Raw genomic sequence first — 22738 nt, forward strand, 5'->3', positions numbered from 1 at the left:
GCCCTACTGAACAGACACTCTTGGGGTGGGGCCCAGCCATGGGTGGTTTAAGCCCTCCAGGTGATTCTCATTCTGTCCATTTCTGTCCATCACCCAAGACTGCTGTGTTGATGAAAATTCAATTAACAATCAAGCTAAGAAGGAAAAAAAAAGGAATTTTATTCCAGCCAAATGGAGGATTGTAGCCCAGGAGACAGACTCAGAAGCTCTGAGAACTGTTCCACCTGTTTCAAGTCGAAGGCACACTCGCATACATTTTCGAGACAAAAGATCTGTGAGGGAAAAGCCGGGCTGGGCTAACAAGATGACTCACTAATCTAAGTATTGGAATATTGATCTGAATTCTGCTGGACTAACTCGTAAATCTAAGTTAATTAGTATTGGTTTGCTGTTCTTTTTTTTTTTTTTTTTTTTTTTTTGCAAGCCAGCTGGGTTTTCAAAGAGATATATCTGGCTTTGGAATGTTGGTTTGCTGCCTCCCTGCCTCCACTTTTGTGATACTGATGCTGCTAAAGCTGTCCCATGCCTATTAGCCGAATACCCCAAGCTTGTACTTTACCCTATAAAACCTCATGCGCACGTCTTGGAGGTGCTCAGAGCTTCGGAGCAGAAGCCCCTCTGAGCCCACCGGTGTAATACATCTGAGTACTCCAACCCTCCAAGTGGTGCTTGTTTCTTGGCTGGCCTGTCGTTTCTGTAATATTTCATACATCAAAATGACATACTGATATTTTACCCAAAGTTCACCAAGCATACATAGTCCAGGTAAACCCCTACAATGCAGAAAGTCACCGTGACCCCCTACAGTGCTGGGGTCAACGCTGTTCTTTTACGAAGTTACATTGATAGAGTCAGAAGAAAGGGGGAAAAATGTACAGTTAAGGAGACCCTCCCGTCTTTGAGAAGGTCTGGTTAATGTGTAATGCAGATGCACACTGCTCATTAGGGAGGAAGGGAGGAAGTCCAAACAGACAGAGAAAATTTTATTTAAATTTCCTTGTCCTGCCTGTAAATTTTGTTTCAGCAGCAGCAATCACCTGACACCTGGCTGCAGACCCCGGACATCCATTCCCCTTCCTTTGTCCCTGGTTCTCATGTCTTTGTCTGATACCCACACAGCCACTGCAGGCTTCGCAGATCGGTGTTTGCATGATGCATCTTTTTTCCATTCTTTTATGTTGAATTTTTTGCATCTTTATTCTTAAAGTGGGATTCTCTATTCTTGTAGACACCATAGAGTTGGATCTTGCTTTTTTTATTCAGCCTGACAAACTGAGCCTTTTCACTGGAGTGTTTAGGTCATTTACTTCTTATGTAATTACCATATGGTTGGGTTTGAAACTACAGTCTTGCTATTTGTTTTCTATGTGTCCTATTATTGTTTATTCCTTTTTCCCTGTCTCTTTTTAAAATTGAGGTATAGTTGATTTACAATATAAGTTTTAGGTGTACAATATACCGATTCAAGATTTTCATAGATTATACCCCATTTAAAGTTATAAATAAGGCTATGTTCCCTGTACTGCACAATATATCCTTGTCATGTATTTATTTTATATATAGTAGTTTGTATCTCTTAACCCCATACCCCTCACTCACTTCCTCTCCCCACCGGTAACCACAAGATTGTTCTCTGTATCTGTGGGTCTGTTTGTTTTGTTATATTCATTCATTTTTTAGATTCCACATAAAAGTGATAACATATTTATCTTTCTCTGTGTGCTTTATTTCACTAAGCATAATACTTTGCAGGTCCATTCTTTTTGTTGCAAATGGCAAAATTTCATACTGTTTATGGCTGAGTAGTGTTCCATTGTGTGTGTGTGTATAAATATACACACTACATCTTTATCCAGTCATCTGTTGATAGACACTTAGGTTTCTTCCATGTCTTGGAACTGTAAATAATGCTGCTATGAACATTGGGGTGCTTGTATCTTTTCAAATTAGTGTTTTCATTTTCTTTGGATATGTGCCCAGGAATGGGATTACTAGATTCTGTGGTGGTTCTATTTTTAGTTCTTTGAGGAATCTCCGTGTTGCCCTCCAGAGCGGCTGCACCAGTTTACATTCCCACCAAAGGAGGGTTCCCTTTCCTCCACAACCTCTCTGCCAGTTATTATTTGTAGACTTTCTGATGACGGCCATTCTGAGTGGTGTGAGGTGACACCTCATTGTGGTTTTGATTTGTGTTTCTCTAATAGTTAGCAGTGTTGAGCATCTTCCCATGTGCCTATTGGCCAGCTATATGTTTTCTGTGGAGAGATTTAGGTCTCTGCCCATTTTTTGATTGGGTTGTTTGTTGTGAATTATATCTCAGTAACACTAGAAAAAATGTAAAAATAAGTCATAAAATCTAAAAAACTGTTTCATTTCAGATGTTGCATGTTTATCTCTAGAAGTTCCATCGTCTTCCATTGTTCTCGTTAGAGTTGTCTTCCTTTACTCCTGAGCGTACTGAGCATGTTTATATAAATAGATATTTTATTATCCTACTCTGTGAATTCCATTCTTTCTTTTCTTATTCTGTTTCCATCAAATGAGTTTTCTACTGTTTTGGGTCACATTTTCTTATTTCTTGCCGTGTCTAGTCATTTTTAATTGGATGCTAGACACTGTAAATGCCTGTTGTGTGCCTAGATTTTGTTGATGTAAAGAGTAGGCTTGGTCCTGGCAGCAGCTCAGTTAGTTATGGATCAGTCTGACACTTTGCGTACTTATTGTGAAGGACTGTAGCCTTTACTTTAGGATGAGCTTAGCCTTCTTACTACGGTATGATTCTTCTGAGGTCTCAGTTGGATGCCTGTGTGTTCAGTGAACTCTTCCCCTCAGACTGGCTGGAGCTCAAGTGTACCCCAGCCCCCTGGGAGCTCTGGACATTCTTTGCTCAGACCTGTGGTGGTTTATCTTAGGCACAAATGACTCAGCGTTCAGCCAGAGGCTCCCGGGGCTCCACAGACAGGAACCTGGTTCTCTTTGGGCAGAAAACGTAGGGTGCTCTGTGCCCCAGATTCCAGTTTCTCAGCCTCCTTAGCTCTAACCACAGATCCTCACCTCAGCAAGACTTCCTCACTCTTAGGGTGCCCTTCTGCACTGTGGCTTGTAGCGCCCCCAGGCAGAAAGCTGAGGCAGCGGCAGGATTCACTTAGTTTGCAGCCTCCTTCTTGTGGCTCACAGACCCGGGCTGTGTTGTTTGGCACATCACCTCCAGTTTCCAGTTGTTTCGGACGGCAGGGTGAGTCTGAGCCCAGTTTCCCCAAGGTGGGCAGAAGCAGTTCTTGGCCTGTCTTTTCAGTTTAATTTCCCCCCATTCCCTGACTTTCATGTGTGTCCCCGACACACTGACCACTTCCACTGCTTGCTTTCTTACACCTTTGAGTCCTGGCAATGCTGGTTTCCTTCTGCCCTGGCCCAAGTCTAGAAAATTTCTGTTTTCTTTAAGATTTGGCTAAATCACTAGCATCTTTGGGAAACTGGGCCCATTTGCTCCTCTGCTTCTCATTTTAGTCTGACCTATAAAACCTATATTATGAAACATACTTCATAGTGTCACAATTAAAAAGAAAAAATCACCTCTCTCTCCACCATGCTATGAGTTCTTTAAGAGCCCATCTCATAAACATTTGTGTCTGGTATGTTGTAGAGGCTCAAAAAACATTAAATGGGACCTTATGTTTAGTGGGACATCAAGAAAAACTGTGTGCTTATTAATCTGCTTAATTTTAAATATTTTAAAGAATGTGGCGAGGGCAGCTTGGTGTATGACTGGTTCCACTTAGAGGAAGAATTACAGAAAGCCTTGGCTTTTGAACATTTTTCCTGAATAACGAGTTTTCAAGGATCAGTTGATAGAGTGATCATTAAAAACTGCAAAAATACTGTCTGATATGGAGTGATTTTGTTACGGAAATGACAGGCCAGCCAAGAAACAAGCACCACTCGGAGGGTTGGAGTACTCAGATTTATTACGCCGGCGGGCTCAGAGGGGCTTCTGCTCCGAAGCTCTGAGCACCTCCAAGACGTGCACATGAGGTTTTATAGGGTTAATTACAAGTATGGGGCTATTAGCCAATAAGGTTCAAACAACAAAAAGCAAGGAATCAGTACACTGGGGCTTATCAATTTGGAACAGATCACGTTACTGACACTTGTTGAGCTTGGATTTACGAGTTAGCTTGTTAGCCCAGTAAACTGACACTAAACTTTAGATTTACAAGTTAGCCCGGCAGAACTTATATCAGTAAACCGACACTTATCACACTTAGATTTGTGACTGAGCTCGTTAGCCCAATAGACTGACACTAAACTTCAGATTTATGAGTTAGCCCAGCAGAACTCAGATCAGTAATCCGACACTTGTTGCACTTAGATTTGTGACTTAGCTTGTTAGCCCAGCTGGGCTTTTCCTTCACAATTTATTGCACAGAGAAAATACAAGGGTTTTCAGATTGAGAGAGACTCATTACTTATGGCACAATTCATCTCTTGAGTGATAACTACGTTTGGGGCCTTAAACAGGGGTCTAACTGAGCCATTCTGGGTGGATCTGCCAGGAACTGTTGTGATCCCTGGATGGACATGTGTACACAGCCCTGTCATTCTTATCCTATTTTTATATTTGTATAATAATTATCCTGAGATAAACATGGAGGAACTGTGATCTACTGACACACAGGACGAGAAAGAAAGAGACTCCTCAGGGGAAGTCAAGTAAGTTCACACCAAGGTAGGGAGTTTCTCAGCAAAGAAGAAGCTTGAGGAAATGTAAGTGAAGATAACCCAAGTGTGGGCTTCAGGCCCTGTGAAAGATGTTATCCAAAGACCGGGGAAGTAACCTAGGACTCAGTAGTTTGTTTTGAGTTAGGAAGTTTTCTTAAAAACAAAGAAACAAACAAATGAGACATACAGTGTCCGTGCATCTGTCCACCTACCCATCCATCCATCCATCCATCCACCCATACTCCCATCTGTCCCTCCATCCATTCACCCATAGACCCATCTATACACCCATCCATTCATCTTTCTTTCCCAGCATATACCTAATTGACTCTATTCCAATGATACTGTAATAAGCTGCTCAAAACATTCAGAATTTCCTCTTTTGGAACTACCTGCAGAATCACACTTTTTTCTTTTTTACTACCTTGTAATTGTACTTTGTTTTTGACTAAAACAATTATCACATATTTTATTTATCAGATTCAGCTCTGAATGACTTTGTTTTCAAAACGCATATACGTTCACGGGAGAAAGATTTCCCAACATTGAGAATATTCAAAATAGTCAATTGTAATCGCTGAAAGAAATTTAACATCCAGAAATGCGGTAGAAAAGAGACCGCAGGTCTACAGAAAGCAATGGGCAAGAGGACGGCTCACTCAGGGGCACCAGTGTAAAGCACATGTACCTCTGAGGCAGAACTGAAGCGGGCTCTGTGAATGACGCCTGCACCCAGGACCAGAGAACGATGTTTGTGTATAAAGATGTGTGATAGAAAAGAACTAATCTGACTCCCTATTAAATCTGTTCCTTTGGCTTTGACCCTGTGCTCTGCTCCCTAGGCTCAGTCCTGCTGGTTCTGCGCCTTTTGTAAAAGAATGTTGCCTGGAGCCTGAAGTACAAAGGAGAGCCCATTCTCCAGGCTCTGACCTTTAAGGATATTCACACTTTTCCATTCATACAAAGGTAAGTTGCAGAGGAGAAAATACCGGTCTGTTTTGCTGGAGGTTTACAGGGACACCATGACCTGGCCCACGTGGACGGCTGCAAGAACAAAGGATTCCAAGAACAAAGAATTCCTACACCAAGAGACTTGCAACAACCAACCACACCCCCTCCCCTTTTTAGTGTAAAAGGAGCCTGAATTCTGGCTTGGGGAAGATGGTTCTCCAGGACCTTGGTCTGCCATCCTCTCGGTCTGCTGGCTTTCTGAGTAAAGTCGCTATTCCTTGTCCCAACACCTCGTCTCCCGATTTATTGGCCTGCCGTGTGGCGAGCAGAACGAGTTTGGACTTGGGAACAGATGCACAGGCTAGAAAGGTGTGGAAGACCCTGTTCTTTCAGTCTCAGCTCCAGGCTGGGAGGCATCAGATCTCACAAGGGTGTTCTCCAGACCATCCTTAAATATAAAATAGATGTTTCATTCTCATCCAGCTAGGAATACCCATAAGGAGATTTTACTTGTAATAAAATGCTACTCTGTACATACAGTATTGTCTCTAGAAAGCACAGGATGAAGTTAGCTAACTGACCATCTATATTTAGATCATCCCAACAGGGGCGAACATTAGAGTTTTCCCTGGAGTCTCAGAAAAGATGGTCTTTTTCTCTTAATGCTTGAAACCAGATTCCAGTGACTTTTTTAAAAGCTCTTTTGGCAAAATTAAAATGAGAATGAAAGAATGACTGACTGTTAGCAGCCTTCAGAAGTTTTAGTAAGACCAGTTTAATTCACTTTGGGCCTGAGCCAAACTTTGCCACGAAACGCTCTCCCCTAAACTCGCCTCTCATTACCTTTGCCCGTGAGAGGAGACGCAAGCTCGGCGCGGGAGCAGGAATATCGCAGCCCGGTCTCAAGCGGTCTCCCAGTCCTTTTGGTCTCAAAGGACACACTGTATTATTTAATTTGTCTTCAATAGCTGAGTTGCAACCCAGTGTCCCCAACGGGGCAGGGTGTGTTTTTCTGTTTAGGTCACATAACACACGGCAAAATTAGTGGCACCGCCTTCCCAGTTCAGTGTAGGTTCACTTGTGTGTATTTTGTATCCCAAATGTAGCAGCTTTTTAAACGGTGGAGTTTAAAACTGGGCCATAATCTGGGGGAAACAGCTGGTAAATACTGTTTGCATTGATGCTCTGTGTGTGAAGCTCCAGAATACCAGTTTGTGCTCAGCCTGAAACCTCTTCTGCTTCCCTTTGACCGCAGCCCTGAGTTTGTTTTCATCCCCTCTGCACACCCCCCGACTGCCGCTGCTTCCCAGTGGGTCGTCCTCATTGCAAAGGCTTTCAGCCTGTGGTATTTGAAATGCTGTGGCTTCGTAGACTATGGAGTGTTATCCTGATATATGTAATAGAGCTGTCCAAGAACTGGACAGAGTAGAAACAAATGGGGGCCTTCTGCCTCCAATTTGGGACACCCTGGAAATAGCTGAAGGGTCATCAGCGAGGAAAGAGTAACATGGATAATCTAAACCGCCACCACGTCCACCGGCAGATGGCTGGATAAAGAAGCCACGGCGTATTTACACAACAGAATACTCCTCTCCACAAAAAAGAATAAAACAATGCCATTTGTAGCAACATGGATGGACCTGGCATCATCATTCTAAGTGAAGTAAGCCAGAAAAAGAGAAAAAACATACCATGTGATATCACTTATATGTGGAACTTAAAAAAAACAGACACAAATGAACTTATTTACAAAACAGAAACAGACTGACAGACATAGAAAACAAGCTTGTGGTTACCAGTGGGGAAAGGGGGTGGGAAGGGATAAATTGGGAGTTTGGGGTTTGCAGATACAAACTACTACATAAAATAGATACACAACAGAAAGTCCTACTGCACAGCACAGGTACTCTATTCAGTATCTCGTAGTGACCTGTGGCGGAAAAGGATATGAAAAGGAACACACGTGTGTCCACGGATGACTGAAACAGGATGCTGTGCACCAGAAATGGACACAACATGGTAAACTGACTAGACTTCAGTTAAAAAAAAAAAAAGAAGTTAAAGAAAAAACACTTCCAAAAACAAACTTCGAATAGTTTCAGTCCCCAAGTGTGAAGCCACTGAGTTGCTCTCCTCCCCACTCTGCTAAACCTTGACTCTGTGGTTCCTCTCTACCTTTTGAGTTTAATTGTGATGCATCCTTGGTGTGGGTTCCTCTCTGGGCATTCGGATCTGGACTTCCGTTTTCTTCCCCAGGTCAGGGACGTCTTCGCCCCTTTTCCTCTCTCTTCTCCGCTGGGTCCCTCTAAGGCAGATCTTGGTTGCGGGACGTTTCCCACGAGCCCTGGTGCCCTCCTCACTCCCGTTCTCTATTCCTTCCCTGCTCTGGTTGGATGAATTCCGCTGCCTCCCTGTCTCTGAGTTCACCGCTTCATCTTGTCTGCTGCGGAGCCCTTTGCTGCATTTTTCAGTTCAGTTTTGATTATCTTCATTCATCTCATTCATTCTCCAGCTCTGTGATTTCTGTTTGGCGCCTTCTTGTGTTTTCTTTCTCTTTGTTGAAATTCTCACTTTGTTCCCGCGCTGTGCTCCTTGCAAATGTCAGCAACAAAAGAGCCCTTGACCAACAACCAAAGAAAGAAAGAAACGGAAAATCGGACCTGAGACCAACTGAGGCTCATCACCCGAGAGACAGCCCCTCGGAGCTCTGAGCGCTGCTCTGAAGTGGTCGGGGGAGAGCAGTACATACGTGAGTTTGGCAAAGCAGTGTGTGCGATCAAGCACACATCTAAGCAGAAAGAGGCTGCCAGCCACGAGGAGCAGACACTTCACTTCATGGTCTTCGTGCTTTTCTAAGTATGGCAGGAGGCAAGGATCCAGGTTTATGAAAAATTTCTCCTGAAAATACCTACCTCACCAAGGGCCTGTTCTGTCCGTTTTCCCGGAGCACAGAGGCCTCCCCCCGATCTTCACCCTGAACGCCTTGCACGGTGCGTCTGGGGCAGCGCCCGCAGCGGCTGGTGGCCTGACCCTTGTAGCACTGGGAGGCGGGCGACACTCACTTTACAGTCCCTTCGCTTTGGGTCTTCATTTCCACTGAGGTTTGGGAGGCACTGAGTGACCAGCTGGTCCCACGGGGCTAGGAATGCTCACTCCCAGGTCTGCCAAGGATTTCAGTGGTGGGCACCCACTGCGCTGTTCCTGGACTAGGCGCTGTTAACAGAGACCAAACGCCTCTGGGCCGCCCGTGCTACTAGCCTGTTATGGTCCAGGAAACGGTTTCTTCTTGTTGCTTTTCCCCAAACCCGAGTTACACCATTACAATCATTGGTTTTACAGAAATACATATTTGGGCAATCATTTCAAGTCAGCTGATCATCAGTTTCATCTGAGGCTCAGTCACACACTTGGTAACGCAAGAAACAATAACCTGTAAAACAGGCAGAATGCTAGTACACAGCTGGCGACATCACTAAGGTCGTAGCAAGTAAGTAGTTAAGCTACGAACTTCCATCAGGTGTAGCCCGCGAGCTCCCTGCGGCTTCTGGCCGGGCGGCTCGGCACCCACGGGGTCCTTAAGGGAGATGGTATGTGGGCATTGCACACAAAGGTCACCAGAGATGTCTGCACGTAAACAGTGGGTGGGGGGTGGGTGTGACCCCGGACAGGACTGAGGAAGGAACGTGACCTTCCAGGGAGCTACACGCCGGTGCCCGGAGGCGGCCATGGGGGTTGGTTAACCACAGTACACATGCACAGTGCACACTCAAGGGGAGGGAGGGGCCCAAACGGGCAGAGAAATCGCTTTTACGTTTTTTCTTCTCTGGCCTTAGAATGTGGATTTTTATTTCATCCCCGCATGGTGAGCATATTTACGCCTCTTTATCAGGTAAATCACTAATCTCTGTTCCATCAAGGTATTTTTCTGAGCTTTTAGTGTGTTTTCTGCCTGGAATGTATTCCCGTTTCTTCTTTTTCCTCGACTCGGTGCTGGTTTCCGAGCCCTAGCTAAAACAGCCCCCTTTCCCAGCCTCGGAGGAGTGGCTGGAGGTGAACTGTGTTCAGCTCTGCCCCAGGTCCGGGTGCTGTGGACCCGTGTGGGTGTGCCGTGTGCAGAAGCAGCTTTAGGTCAACAAGTCAGTCTGGTCTGGGGCATCTTCAGGTGAGACTTCCTGGTACCTTCCATCCCTGACACCTCTTTGATGTCGCATTCCCTCTTGGAGAGGAGGCCCCTTTGGGCTGTTAACACCAGGAACGTGGTGGGTAGCTGCTCTCTACCCCCAGTTCCCCCGGCTCTCCTCCTGCTTCTAAGGTAACCCAGGGCTCATCAGGGGAGGCTGAGGGGATGTTTTGAGGACCAGCTGAGGAGCGGGAGCTGAAAGGAAGGGGTTTGGCTCAGGCCTTGCCCTCTGGGGACAGTGATGGCATCCCTGCTTCCTCCCACTAAGTGCACCGATGAGGCCCCAGCTTGGATGGTGGCCCTGTGTCCCACGTTGGGGGCAGAGGGCGCTCACCCATGACATTTCTCATTCTCTCCTCCGGGGCTGCCTGGGGTGGCCCCCAGCCCCACTGCAAACAGGGCAGCCGGCTTCCTCACCTTCTGGCCTTCTTTTTTTCTTCTGCCACATCTTGGTTCTTGAAAACCCGAAAGACCCCTTCAACCAGCTGGGAGGCAGGGGTATCAGGCCCTCCTGCCATCTTTGGAAGTTGGCCGTAATTATTGGGAGCACGGGCAGCAAAGGGAAATTGAAGGGGTCTTCAGGGGGTCCTTTCAAAACAGGGAGTATGGTCTTCCTCTCCAAGTTAGACCACCGAGTACACTTAAGCCTGCATTCCTCCTGGAGCCCCTGGCCCTAGTCCAGGACCATAAAGCACTGGGCACGGGGAATCTCACGTCTCTCCTCTCTCGCAGAGTGAGTCTAGCTGGAGCCTGGTGGTGTAATTTAGGGAGCCGCTTTCTGGCTGTTTCTCCTGTTCACCTAGCTGGTGTCGTGGCCAGACAGTCTTACAGAAGGAAGTAAGTTGTTCTTGCGTTGGTGGGGCAGTCACAGAGTTTCCAGACCCAGGATGCACCCTAATGGGCCCCTGGGAGGACTGATGGCGGCTTGCTCACAACCTCAGCTCTGGGGTGAGGCTCTGTCCCCAGCTGCCCAGAGGCCTGTAACAGGGCTGCTGGAGACAGATTCGGCTCCTCTTAGCTCACTGAAGTTCCCTTCTCTAGACAGTTGCTGTGTGAGTTCTCCCAGCGGGTAGTTTAGCAGAGCACACGCAGGTTCTGCAGGTACTGAGCTGGCGCCACCCCCCCCCAAATAATTCAAGTTGCCAGGATCCTCCTAGGAAAGTCCAACCAGGGCCCCCTAACGAGGGTCACAACCGGGAAGAGAGACACAGACGGTCTCACTGAGGCCTGTAAGGATCGGCTGTCCTGCTCAGCCTCCAGGACCCGGGAAGACAGGGCTGGAGCTAGTAGTTTCCACTTTGTCAAAAACCCAAGAACTGATGGTGACACACGAACGCACCACCGACAGACACGGCCGCACAGACCGAAGGCCGGACAGGCAGAGCCCGGCACTTCCACTCCCCCTCCGAGCCGAGGCCTCCGAACCAGACTAGCTCGGCTCCAGAAGGGAATGGTCCAGACGGGCCCCCTTCCCGCTAGGGCGTGAGCCCGGACAGAGTGGGGAGTCCCAGCCTGTGCGGCCGGACTGACTCACCCGAGCTGGAACCGGAGGCTGACCAGACATCAGGATGTTCCGCCTCGGGGTTCCTTGGAGCAAAATGACCCCAGCAGCTGCTGGGACCCAGGGAAGGGGCAGCCCCTGGCCAGGGCCAACCTGCCGCGGGCACAGGCTGCCGGCTGGTGCCCCAGAAACTGCTGCCGAACCCAAGTTTGCGTGCCTGGTGCACAGCGAGACCAAACCAACAGCAACGCCGGAGTCTGGAGCAGAGAAAGGTTTGTGGCCGGGCCGAGCCAGGACAGGCAGCTCATGCTCCAAAGACCCGTCTCCACGATGGTGCTCAAGACAAAGCTTTTCAAAGATGGTTTTAGGACAGAGGGTCGTAGGATGTGTGATCAGCTCGTGGACCTTCTGATTGGTTGGTGGTGAGGTAACAGGGTGATGTTTCAAGAATCTCAACCTTCTGGTTCCAGCCAATCTGGGCTCTACGAGCTGGTGGCCAGCGTGCAGCTCCCGTCCTCTGCTGGGTGGGGGCCCACTTTTCTGGAGAACAGCTCAAAGCTGTGCCTCCAATTGCTCTGTGTATCCCTTCGGGAGGAACCGGCAGTCCTGGGTCTATTCTAGCCTTGAGCCCGCTCTGTGGGACTCAGGGAGGCCTAGGAGACTGAAGCCTTTTTTCTACAAACAAGAAACAGGGACAGGGAAGGGCTTCTGTACCTGGGAGAGTCCTGTGTGGTTTCAGTCCTCCCTTTTGGGGATACCCCTCGATCCTGTGGGAAACAGAGGCAGGATAAGACGAGGAATAAGGTTTTGGGTAGAGAAGTTAATCGTAAACCCGGCAGAGGAACCTGGTTTTAGGGGGACTTGGCTCTCAAACCTCCTTCTGTGCAAGCAGCCTGCTTTCTTCTCCGAGGCCCGGGTAGTGGGGGTGTTCTGAAGGGAGGGTCTCCATCAGCACTGAGATGCAGGCTGACTGGAAGCTGGACCCCCAGGCAGCAGCTTTTAAAGTTCATGAACGTACCCCTTTCAGGGGAGCCTGGGAGATGGGCGTTTCTGTCTGGTCCTTCTGCTCTGAGCCCCGGGGTGTTAGCCAGTTAGAAAGTGTTTCTTTGCTACTGTTTCCCAGTGAGTCCGTGAACACAAGGCTGCCACCAGAGCCAGGCTTCAAGGGACATGTCCTCTGGGTGGCAGACCCAAGGGCGGGGGTGCTGGAGAGGCTCACAGGTCCCTTCTCCGAGACACCAGGCAAGGGAGAGATGTGACACCCATGGGCCCTCCGGACTCCAGAGAGGACTCCAGTTGGCCTCTTTCATGGAAAGTCTGGGGGTTTGCTGCCCGAGGGACCCGGGCATGCAAGCCTGAGGGCCCCCAGAACCAGGTGATGGGGGGTACCCCCGGGGGGAGCCGCAAAAACCCGAACGCGCACAACCCGGTTTCCGGGGACAGGTGGGGTGGGCAGAGACGGTGCGGCCGCCTCCCATCTCGGAGAGCAGCGCAGGGGCCCCTCAGGCTGCAGCTCCTGAGATAAGCAACAGGCCTCTTCCCAGGAGGACTGGGCACGTGCTGGGCCTGGGACCTTAGCTCGGGGTCCAGAAACTTTAAGATCCGTTTCCCAATCTGCTACAGCTTGTGGGTCTTGTGGACGCGCTGGCTTTCAAAGCTGGATGTTTGGGGGGTCCATCTCTCAGACGGAGGTTGTAAAAGTCGGGGTGCCCGATGTGGGGTTCAAACCACCTGCTCGGCGGGGAGAAGCTGGGGGCTGTGTGCCCATCTCCAGTTGTGGGCTGCTGTGCTGGGAGTGGGGCTGCCGGTGACTGTGTCTCCTATACCCAGATTCTGGGAGTCGCTGAGCTCATCTGGGGGTTCCTCTCCGAGGGAACTGTTCTGCTGTAGCTGCAGACACAGTGTGTCCGTACGGGAGGTGGAGGGGTGTGCACAGGGCCCTCCCGTGTCACCGTCTGGAACCAGAGCACCTTGGAGCTCTTCTGTCTGATTCAGAGCATGAACAGGTCATCCACAAGAGCGAGAAGCAGATGCCCAGGAGCGGCTCTGAGAGCTGGAGGAACCCCCTCCCCGCCGCCCCCCCCCCCCCGCGTGGGCGTGCGCGGAACCGGCCATCCACCGGGGCGGCGAGCAGAGGGGTCAGCCTGGGACAGCTGGGCCGGCAGCTCACGCTGGTAGACGCTGCTCCCGAGCTCTTTCGGGGACAGACACCCAGAAGCAGGTGTGCTCCGTCTCGAGCATCCTTAATGCTGCAGGTTCAAAGCAGAAGACAGACTAGGCCCGGCTTCCTGGAGTGCTGCTGGGTGGCCTCACTCACCGTTGGCAAGACCCCGAGAGGAGCTGAGGTCTCGGTTCCCTGACGCCCCCGCCCCAGGCCTTGGCCCGCGTCCTGCCTGGAACACACCTGCGCCACCTTTACCCGTCGAATCTCCGCGACAGAAAGTGACTTTCTCGGGGGCCTTCCCAGAACCCCCTTCTTCTTGTTACCTCCCCTCAGAGGACCCTGCACGCTTCGTTCCCAGCACTTAGCCCCGTTTTGTAACTTCACTCACTACGTCACTGACACCGAGCTCCTCTGCAGCCTGTGACCCCCGGGAGTGCGGGAACCGCGGCGCCGCCAGCCCTTCGCCGGTGCCCGGTGCCCGGTGCCCGGTACTCGGGCGGGGCCGGAACGCGATGCCACTGGAGGGGTGGGGGAGGGAGAGATGCTCCTTTTTCAGCAGCGAGTGGTCTGACCTTGGGACTAATATCTAAACGGCATTTGACAGTAGTGAAAGTTGAAATACATAATGTCTCACCAAGCCCACTATTAAGAAATGAAAGTTACCCTTTTTAGCAACATAAATTTACAGGAGAGCTAGAGAGAGAACTTATACGGGTTATTAAAAAAGCCATCAACCTGAGGCCTGGCCATAATATTTAACTTGTGTTAAGAGTAGTCCTTAAGTCTGTTTTATGAAATTTATTCCCGATTTGAAGCGGCAGTGCACACAAAGATAGGACAGCCAGTGACACTGGCGGGGGTCTCCCTGCTACATGCACGTTGTGACGCGTTTCAGACACACACGTTAAGTCTCATGCTGAATAAATAACCCCCCAATTTAACTTTTTACATAAAAATATAATCTTGCACTCTTGACAAGACCGGTTATGGTGCATATTTTCTCTTTAGATAAATGAAATTCAGCCTTAAAAAAACAGACCGAGTAGCAACCCTATTCTAACAAGGGGCCAGTTTACAGTTCTCAGTAGAAAAGGGAAAGGAGGCAATACCTGCAATTCTTTTTTTTTTTCCTTTTAAACAGAGCCAGTCACTGCAAAGTGAGCAGGAAGACCCTCGCCTCCGCAGCTGCCCGGACCGGACCGCCGCCGGGTCTGCGCAGACCCTGACCCGGGCGGCCGGGCGCCCCGCTCGCAACGTGAGGTCCCACGCACACGCGGCCACCTGCCTGCTCGCGTGTGTGTCTCCGCAGCAGAGGCTCTGGAATTGGACGTTATACAGCTTTTAAGCAGAATGTTTTAGAAAGTCTGGAAGTTACAAAAGTAGTTCTGTAAACACCATATGAACTCAGTTTCCCAGAACAAACACGCAAGCTATTCTTAGGCAGGAACACACACTTTTATCTCATGGTAGCGTTACTGAGCTGCTCTGACAGTGTTTTCAAAGCCGATACAGCAGCACCCAAGGAAGATGCAGCCACAGCATCACGGCAGGGACGGGCTGACCCGGGATTTTCAGGAAGCCTGTCTTCATCGCATGTAAGCTTGCTGTGGGGTACACGAAGACTTTTCTATCGTTCCTAGGGTTTTCGGGGGGTAAAGGTTAGCAGAAACAGAGTGGAAACTGCTTCCTAAAAGAATTATTCTGCCTCCTGTTAGGCACAGAGTAAGCTGTCCTTTTCTTCGGTAACTCCTCCTGCATGTTAGATTACAGGCCGTGTCAGGCCTGCATCACTCATGCCTGCGCAAGCGTCCTCTGCTGTGCAGGGCTCCTGCTGCAAACTGTTCAGTGCTTGACACTCTGTAAACTGTGTTTAAATCTTAGTGACTCAAGTAAGGACAGTCAATATCTAGTGTTATGGATTTTAAGCAGGATTTTTATGAAGAAACAGAATGTCAAAAATTCTGGTTCTACTCTGAGCTAAGAAGGCAACAGGCAAAAACTGCCTTAACACTGAGAGTCTGATATCTGGATATTCCAAAAAATGTTTGGTGCAGAGGCACCTAATGAATCGCATACTTCTCAAAGAAAGTGATGATGAAGTCCTGAATTTTTCGTTTTTATCTTTCCTTTTTTTGAGGAGGGAGGTGTGTGTTATCCTGGCAGAAAATTTTTTAGATGTAACTTTTTTTAGAGTATTTTATATAAACAATTAGCTAACCAACTTAAATTCTACTGGTCTTTTTGGAAAAATAGAAAACAGGAACTAATAGAAAACAGAAAAAGAGAGACACTAATCCTTCCTTTAGAATCCCTTGTGGAAAAACACTTTAAGAATATGATTTTAATGGATGTGCCAACCTTAAACGTTGTTGGTCAGTGCACACTGACGCGACCCTCCACATTATCACTAAACTAGAACAAAACTTTCCCCTGAGGACCTTGTGAGGCTGCAGAACTCTGTGCAGATGAACAGACTCGATCGTTATCTGGGTGGTCTGTCTGGTCAAACACGTCTTCAGGTTCAACCTTCTGGACCCGGCGAAGTCAGCAAACTGGCTTGGAGTTGAAGTGCTCTGCAGAAGGGGAGGTCCTCCGCGCTCACCCAGCCGCATAGCTGCTGAGGAAGGAATAGAACATGGGCTGTTTCAGGCGCTGCTGGTCCTTCCGACACCAGGCGATCACCGTCCCATCGCTGCTGGCCGTGTACAAATGGTGGCCGTCACAGGAAAACGTAAGGCTGGAAAACAAAAGTCCCGTTTGAACACCAGGTCTCTCAGCATTGTATCGGCACGTTGGTGATCACACCAACCGGAACCATCTAAGGGGGCGAAGACAGCTTTGCTGGTGCAGGGAGACAGAGAGAGGCCCGCCTGCAACTCACTGGTTTTGACTGTAATTCGAATGCCGTTTAATTGCTGTGCTGGCTGTTTGTGAAGCTCCTTCTCACCAAGTGACGCAGACGCCGCCCAGACCAGAAGGGGCGGGCATGCTGCTCCTTCTGCATGTTTCCTCGCCCTTCCTGTTCAGCCTTGTGACTTACACAACAGCTACTCGGGTACAGACACTTTAAAAACAGAACACTGCCCCGTTTTCTCTCTCTAGAAATATATAACGATTATATTATGGAGATACTTTATTTCCCTGAAAAAGGGAAGGGTAAAAATGTAACATTAATAAGTAAGTAATTTAGGTTCATTAAACTTCACATTAAGTGGATTAAAAAGAAATTTATTTCAATAAAGTAGCATTTGAATCACCGACTTCTAATTGTGTTTTTAAAGTCGAATTTGTGAGCAAAGGGGAACTGCTTGTTTATCAACCTGTCACACTCACTCCCACAGCTCAGTCACCATGATGGGGCTCTCAGTAAGGAAGGAAAAAAGCAGCTGCTGCAGCTGGTGGGGCCTTCCCGGGGCTCCGTCCCCATGAGCTCTCTGTTGGACACTGAGTTCCTGACCCGGATTTTAAGCTCCAGGAAGACAGGAACTGGGCCTCCTCCCGCCGCTGGGCCTGGACATCGTAGTGTCTGCATGTGCTCGGCGGTCTGTAATGAGTGTGGTCACACATCTCTGTACCGCTGGCACTTTACTGTCCCCGTCACGAGAACAGTCGCGGGTGCGAGATGCAGGTGGGAGGCCGGGAGACTCACCTCACGATGGGCTTGTTTGACTTAGGAAATGTAATTTCCCGCACAGGCTTTAGGTCCCACGTGCTCCACAACCTGGAGGGAGAAGAGAGTCGTCACCTGACTCTGCAAACTAAAATTCCCTTCACTAAGGAGCCCTGCATGTTTGTTTCCGTGTTACAGAGCATCTGCAAGGCAACACAGCGAACGCTTACCCACAGTTACTTCTGGGAAGCGTGCAGGTGCGCGTGGGAGTGAGTCAACTTAACTTTGTTTATTTTCATATTGTTGTTTTATAGTTAACAAACAATATAAAATCTCAAAAGTGCACTAACGCTTTCCTTATGATTTAGAAGTTAAACAGGAATAACTGAAGAGCCTAGATCTGAAGGCGGTTTTAAATCTCTAAACATCAAATACTAATGTGCCTAGAGAGTGAAAATGAACCTTCGAAACCGTCCTGTCCTTATGATCAAGAAGCGCACAAACGTCAGGACTCCTCTTACCTCACGATTCCGTTTTCTAATCCCCCAGCAATCACGTTGATGGATACTCCCTCAGGCTGGTTGGAGAAGGCGACAGAACAAATGATCTCTCTGCAGTGGACATGTCCAACGAGGTCGCCGTTCACCGTCCAGAGTCGGAGGTCACTGCCTCCACCAGCTGAAACACCATGGTCACCCGCAGGTCACTAGAGAGGAGGGCGCAGGGCCCACTACGCGGGGCCCTGCGGCGCCTCCCTGAGGCCAGCTTGTCTGTCTGAGTGACGAAGTTTACAGACCACACATGACTGAAGACTGTGTAAATGTGTCACTACATCATGAGCCACACAGAGTTTGCATATTTGTCTAGAGATGACGCCCAGTGAGAAAAATAAAAGTAAAACATTCACCTACAGTGCAGAGCCACGAGGGAAATGAACCATGAGTCCTCCTGTGGTCACAGTGTTTCAGCACACGAACTGCCAAATCTGAAGCTGAAAGTACCTGGAAAGCTAAACAGTCCCCACAGAGAACACGCTCTGAAACCACCTATGCATGACTCACAGGGTTTCTGGAGAAAAAGGCAGCTACAGGAAAAGCTGAGTTAAAAACTAATTCTTAAAAAATGAGAGAGAAATCTAATTCTTCAGAATGTCCAAGTTTGAATCTTGTAAATCAATGCCTTATTAAACAAATTCTTTCTTTTCAAAGAGCACGAGTGACCAGACTTCTTGTAGTTTTCCGGGGGCGGAGGAGGTAGTAAGCGCTTGCCAGCCTCTGCCAACTGGGGCTGGTGGTCTGGGGGCCCACGGAGATGTGTGTGCCCAGCCTCCTTTGGAGAAATACTCTCATGCTGATGAAGAGAGAGCTTAAGAGGCATGATGAAGCTTGGATGATACAATGTGTTAACTCCACTTAATTTATCTCTCCGTTATAACTAACATAAAATAGAGAACTTATTTCTCTCTTTTATAAGGCAATGAAAAGATTTCATATTTTACAGAAAAGAAATAAATATTGCAAAGATTTCTTTATCTAAAGACATGCTAAAGACCTTTGAATATCACAAACCAAAACGCCTGGTGTGTTGCAGCGTTAATTCACTATAGCCAGAAGACACAATCTCAGCAGATGAATGGATGAACAAAATGTGGTAAATCTATACAATGGAATATTACTCAGCCATAAAAAGCAATGAAGTTCTGACACGGGCTACAACATGGATGAATCTTAAAAATGTTATGCTAAGTGAAATAAGCTAGACACAAAAGGACAAATATCATATGATTTCACTTATGTGAAATATCTAGACTAGGCAAATCCAAATTCACAGAGATAGAAAACAGAACAGAGGTTACCAGGATCCACTGGGGAGGGAGGAACAGGGACTTACAGTCACAGAGTTTCTGTGTGGGGCGATGAAAAGTTTTTGAAATAGACAGTGGTGAGGGCTGCACAGCACTATGAAGGTAATAATGCCCCTGAATTTTAAATGGTTTAGAGGGCAGTTTTTATATTACATACACTTTACCACACACACACACACACACACACAAAGATGAAAAACGCCCAGGGGTCTCCTTTCCATGGTAGAAGACTGATTAGGAGAGGTTATCCAAATAAAGCATCAAGACACAGAGACTCAATATGCTAAAGAAATACAATCATAGACCAGATAACTCATCTTCTACATGAATAGATTGTATTTCACTCTTTCTTTTGCCTTTAATATCTAATAACAGATTTTTAAAAATACATAAAGTAACCAGATATGTACTAGAAAGACTAGAAGGCTTATTACAGTCACTGGATACATGTCCATAAAAGACACCGAAGCAGGGCTGGGTAACTGCAAGGCACAGCTACCACAGGGCTTAGTCCTTCAGGGCAGAAAGTCTCAGTGTGGCCCTAGACTCTGTGAAGCAGGGTATGGAACTTCACAGGCAAAGAATGACCCTGCAGGTCACCCAGAAACGTGGTCTACCACACCACCAAGTAACTACTCATGTGCCTAAGATTGTAAATATTAAAAAAATTAATAAAATAAAATAAAATCAAGGCCCTTACCCAATACCAGACTGTCTTCATGTATAATTTAGCACATCAATCAAAAGTCAGCAAGTTGGGCATTCCTGAGAAAAATCCTTATTCTTCCTGTACATCTTCCTCAAAATTAAAATAAATGAGAGAACCACCCCTGCTCTGACCCGGAGACGACTGTGTTAACTTTATGATGCCACTGGCAGTGCTGGGCCAGGCTGTAGACCCTGGCTGAAATGCATGCATTTTGATACAGTGGCAGAATGATTCTAAAAAAACATAGGAGCCATCCATGTCAACACTTACACACTTTAATACATTCCACATCTTATCACTGTCACAGCCACAGCCCGTGGTGAGCACTGGGAGACCAGGACCAGGAGGAGTGAGCCTGCCGGTGAGCTTCAGCTGCAGCCCAGGCACTTCTGAGGTTATATATGTGCACACACACATGCACACACACACTCACACACATACATGTATTTATTTAAAACTTTGATCTTAAGGTTACTTGGATGGTTCTCACTAAAGAGCCAAGGCATTCGGTCGGCTACGTCTGCTAATCTCCTTCCCTTCTTGGACCACAGGAATGGGGGAGTGAACGCTAGTCTGGGTCACTAAAATAAACTGTCCTCTTTCTTAAAAAGCCATTATTTTCATTATGTTCTCTACATACTAAGTGCTCATTACGACTCCTCTTCTATATGTACCAAGAGGCCTCAGACGAGCTGAGAAGGCCTTTTTGTTCAAACCGGAAGGAAAGTTCCAGCCACTTCTCTGTCACACTGAGCGCTCCCTGGGGACACCTGAGTGCCCTACTGGGGAGCTGGTAATCGCAAGCATAAGCAGTTTGGTTTCTTGTTCCCATGACTAGCTGATACAATGTCACAGACATAGATCACTACTGGCAGCCAGAAAGTAATTAACTTCACAAAATTCAGCTCCCTCAGGATCAGCCCTAACTTTCAGATGTTGCCAAAACAAGGAGGTAGAGAACTGTATGTAAATAACCACTGCAGCACTTCCCCAGACTCCCACTTGACGTGACACACTGCAAGCTGCTAACTTGCGCCTCAAGGGGGAACGGCCAGCCTGGTCGTCAAGCACCCGCCCACACTCGTGGTGCCAAAGTCAACTCTCTCCCTCCTTAGTTATGATGATTAGGAAATAAAAATGTTTTCACGTCATTATTTTATGACTGGGGGCTGAGACTGGCAAGTACTTCATGTCTGAAATCTTTAAGCATGACTGGAGACATGCCTTTTCCTGAATACAAGAATGAATGAATGTTGTGTACAAACAATGAAACTCTGAGAGGCGTCCGTGGGACAGCAAAACACATAAATATCTGGACTTCGCTCCAGGCCCCTGGCATGGAGCTCCTGGAACCCTGGTGAATTTACTGTCTTTTGTATGCTAATGAGTTGACTCCTGCGGGGAGGCCCAAGACTGCTTTAGGACAGAAGCTGGGTACCAAAAAACCAACCCTGGGATGACTAAGTTAGAACTTACAGCCCCTCCCACCCTGGGGAGGGGAGGGGGCTGGCGGGTGACCTCAGGTCCCAGTGGCTGATGATCTGATCTACCAGGACACATAGTGGGACCTCAGAAAAACTGCTAAACAACAGCGTGAGGAGAGCTTCCAGGCCGGGGGGGGGCACATTCACATGCTAAGAGGGTGGTGCACTCTGACCCCTCGTGGACAGACCCTTCAGATCTCCCCCAGGTACCTTTCCATCTGGGTGTTCGTTTCTATCCTTTATAATAAGCTATATTCGTAAGTAGAGTGTTTTATTGAGTTTTGTGAGTCATTCTAGAGAATTATTGAACCTGCTCGGGGGTCTTGGGACCCCTAAATTTGCTAGCTTCAACTAGTTAGTGTCAGAATTGAATTGCATCGTTGGACACACAGTTGGTGTCACAGAAATGGAGAACTGTCTGGTGTCTGGAAAGACCACACATTTGGTGTCAGGGAAAAACAGTATCAGAAATGCAAGCAAAGGACAGAAGACCAGCAGCTGTAGGCGTGTCACAGACAGTCTGAACTCAGTGGGCAGAAAGAAAGGGTTTCAGAGGATCCTTTCAATTAATAGAAGTGAAAACAGAAAATTCATCAACTTTTCAACTGTTCTTCCCTGCTGGATGCATCAAGCTTTTTAATGTGTATAAATGAAAAAAACCGAAAACCCCAAAGCAAGAGCTTCGATTGGGAGACACGTCTTTGCCACGTAGACTGCAGGGAAATCACGCCTCCGCTAGGTGCCCTGTGCAGCGTTCTCAGGACCCGGGAGACATAAACTCAGAGTCCATCCCCAGCTGATGCTGGTCATCTACTCAGCAGGAAGGTGGCAAAGCTAGTACTTAAAAAGCAGAAGCAAAGAAGGACAGGAAAACAAACCCCAAGAAAACCCAGATAATTACGTGGCAATAGTTTCCGTGACTCTGATGTGCTCGAATGCAGTCTCACACGTACCAGAAAAAGAGCTGCATTACGACAGTGCCGACTTTTGCAGAGGGCGACACCCAAGCTGACGAGCTCAGCCCTCGGCCTTACCGGACTTTGATACACACACGTGCTACCACCTACGCCTTCAGGTCTGGCTGGGGTCCGAGGGAGGCAGCGCCACGCTTAACCTGTGATGCTTACCAGCTGGCTAAGTGCACTGCTAGTGCCACCACCCTGTGCTGTGGTTTTGGGGCTTGCTCACCTGAGTCACACACGGTGGCTATGTCACCTGTAGTTTCACTGGCAGAGACAGCCGTGACAGGGCTTTTGTGTCCCGCCAGACTTTGTACGTAGCACAGCCTGAAAGACCAAAGACATGAATCTGCGTATCACTACGGAGCAGGACCCTGTGGGCCTTCCCGGGGCAGACCCCCTCCCTCGTATCCTCTGCCCTAGCTGTCTCTGAAGTTCCTAGATGACAGTGTCTGAAGCACATTCCTGAGCTGTCTTACAGATGCGAAATCCCCACCAAACGGGAGAAATTAACTAGCTGATGACCATGAGCTTGTAGCCCCCAGACCTCCTGGAGCCTAAGGATTGATGGTGTGAACCCGTGCCCCTGCCCTGTGA

General features: G+C 48.1%; 1 protein-coding gene across 4 annotated transcripts in view; it reads right to left on the bottom strand.

Annotated features, from left to right (window-relative positions):
* Window positions 1-14298: 14298 nt before the first annotated feature.
* The window catches only part of LYST (lysosomal trafficking regulator), a 149188-nt gene continuing 140748 nt past the window's right edge, over window positions 14299-22738 (bottom strand). For 3 of the 4 annotated variants that reach the window (XM_072971018.1, XM_072971020.1, XM_072971017.1), the window contains 4 exons: window positions 22371-22468; window positions 17647-17803; window positions 17165-17236; window positions 14299-16252 (listed from right to left, as the gene is read on the bottom strand). In XM_072971018.1, coding sequence (XP_072827119.1) covers window positions 16114-16252; window positions 17165-17236; window positions 17647-17803; window positions 22371-22468 — 466 coding nt within the window. In that variant the 3' untranslated portion in view covers window positions 14299-16113. The remainder of the gene's footprint in view (window positions 16253-17164; window positions 17237-17646; window positions 17804-22370; window positions 22469-22738) is intronic. The other variant, XM_072971019.1, reaches the window with a different exon arrangement.

The sequence above is a fragment of the Vicugna pacos genome, chromosome 11 (genome assembly GCF_048564905.1).
Source record: "Vicugna pacos chromosome 11, VicPac4, whole genome shotgun sequence".
In the NCBI taxonomy this organism is placed as follows: Eukaryota; Metazoa; Chordata; class Mammalia; order Artiodactyla; family Camelidae; genus Vicugna; species Vicugna pacos.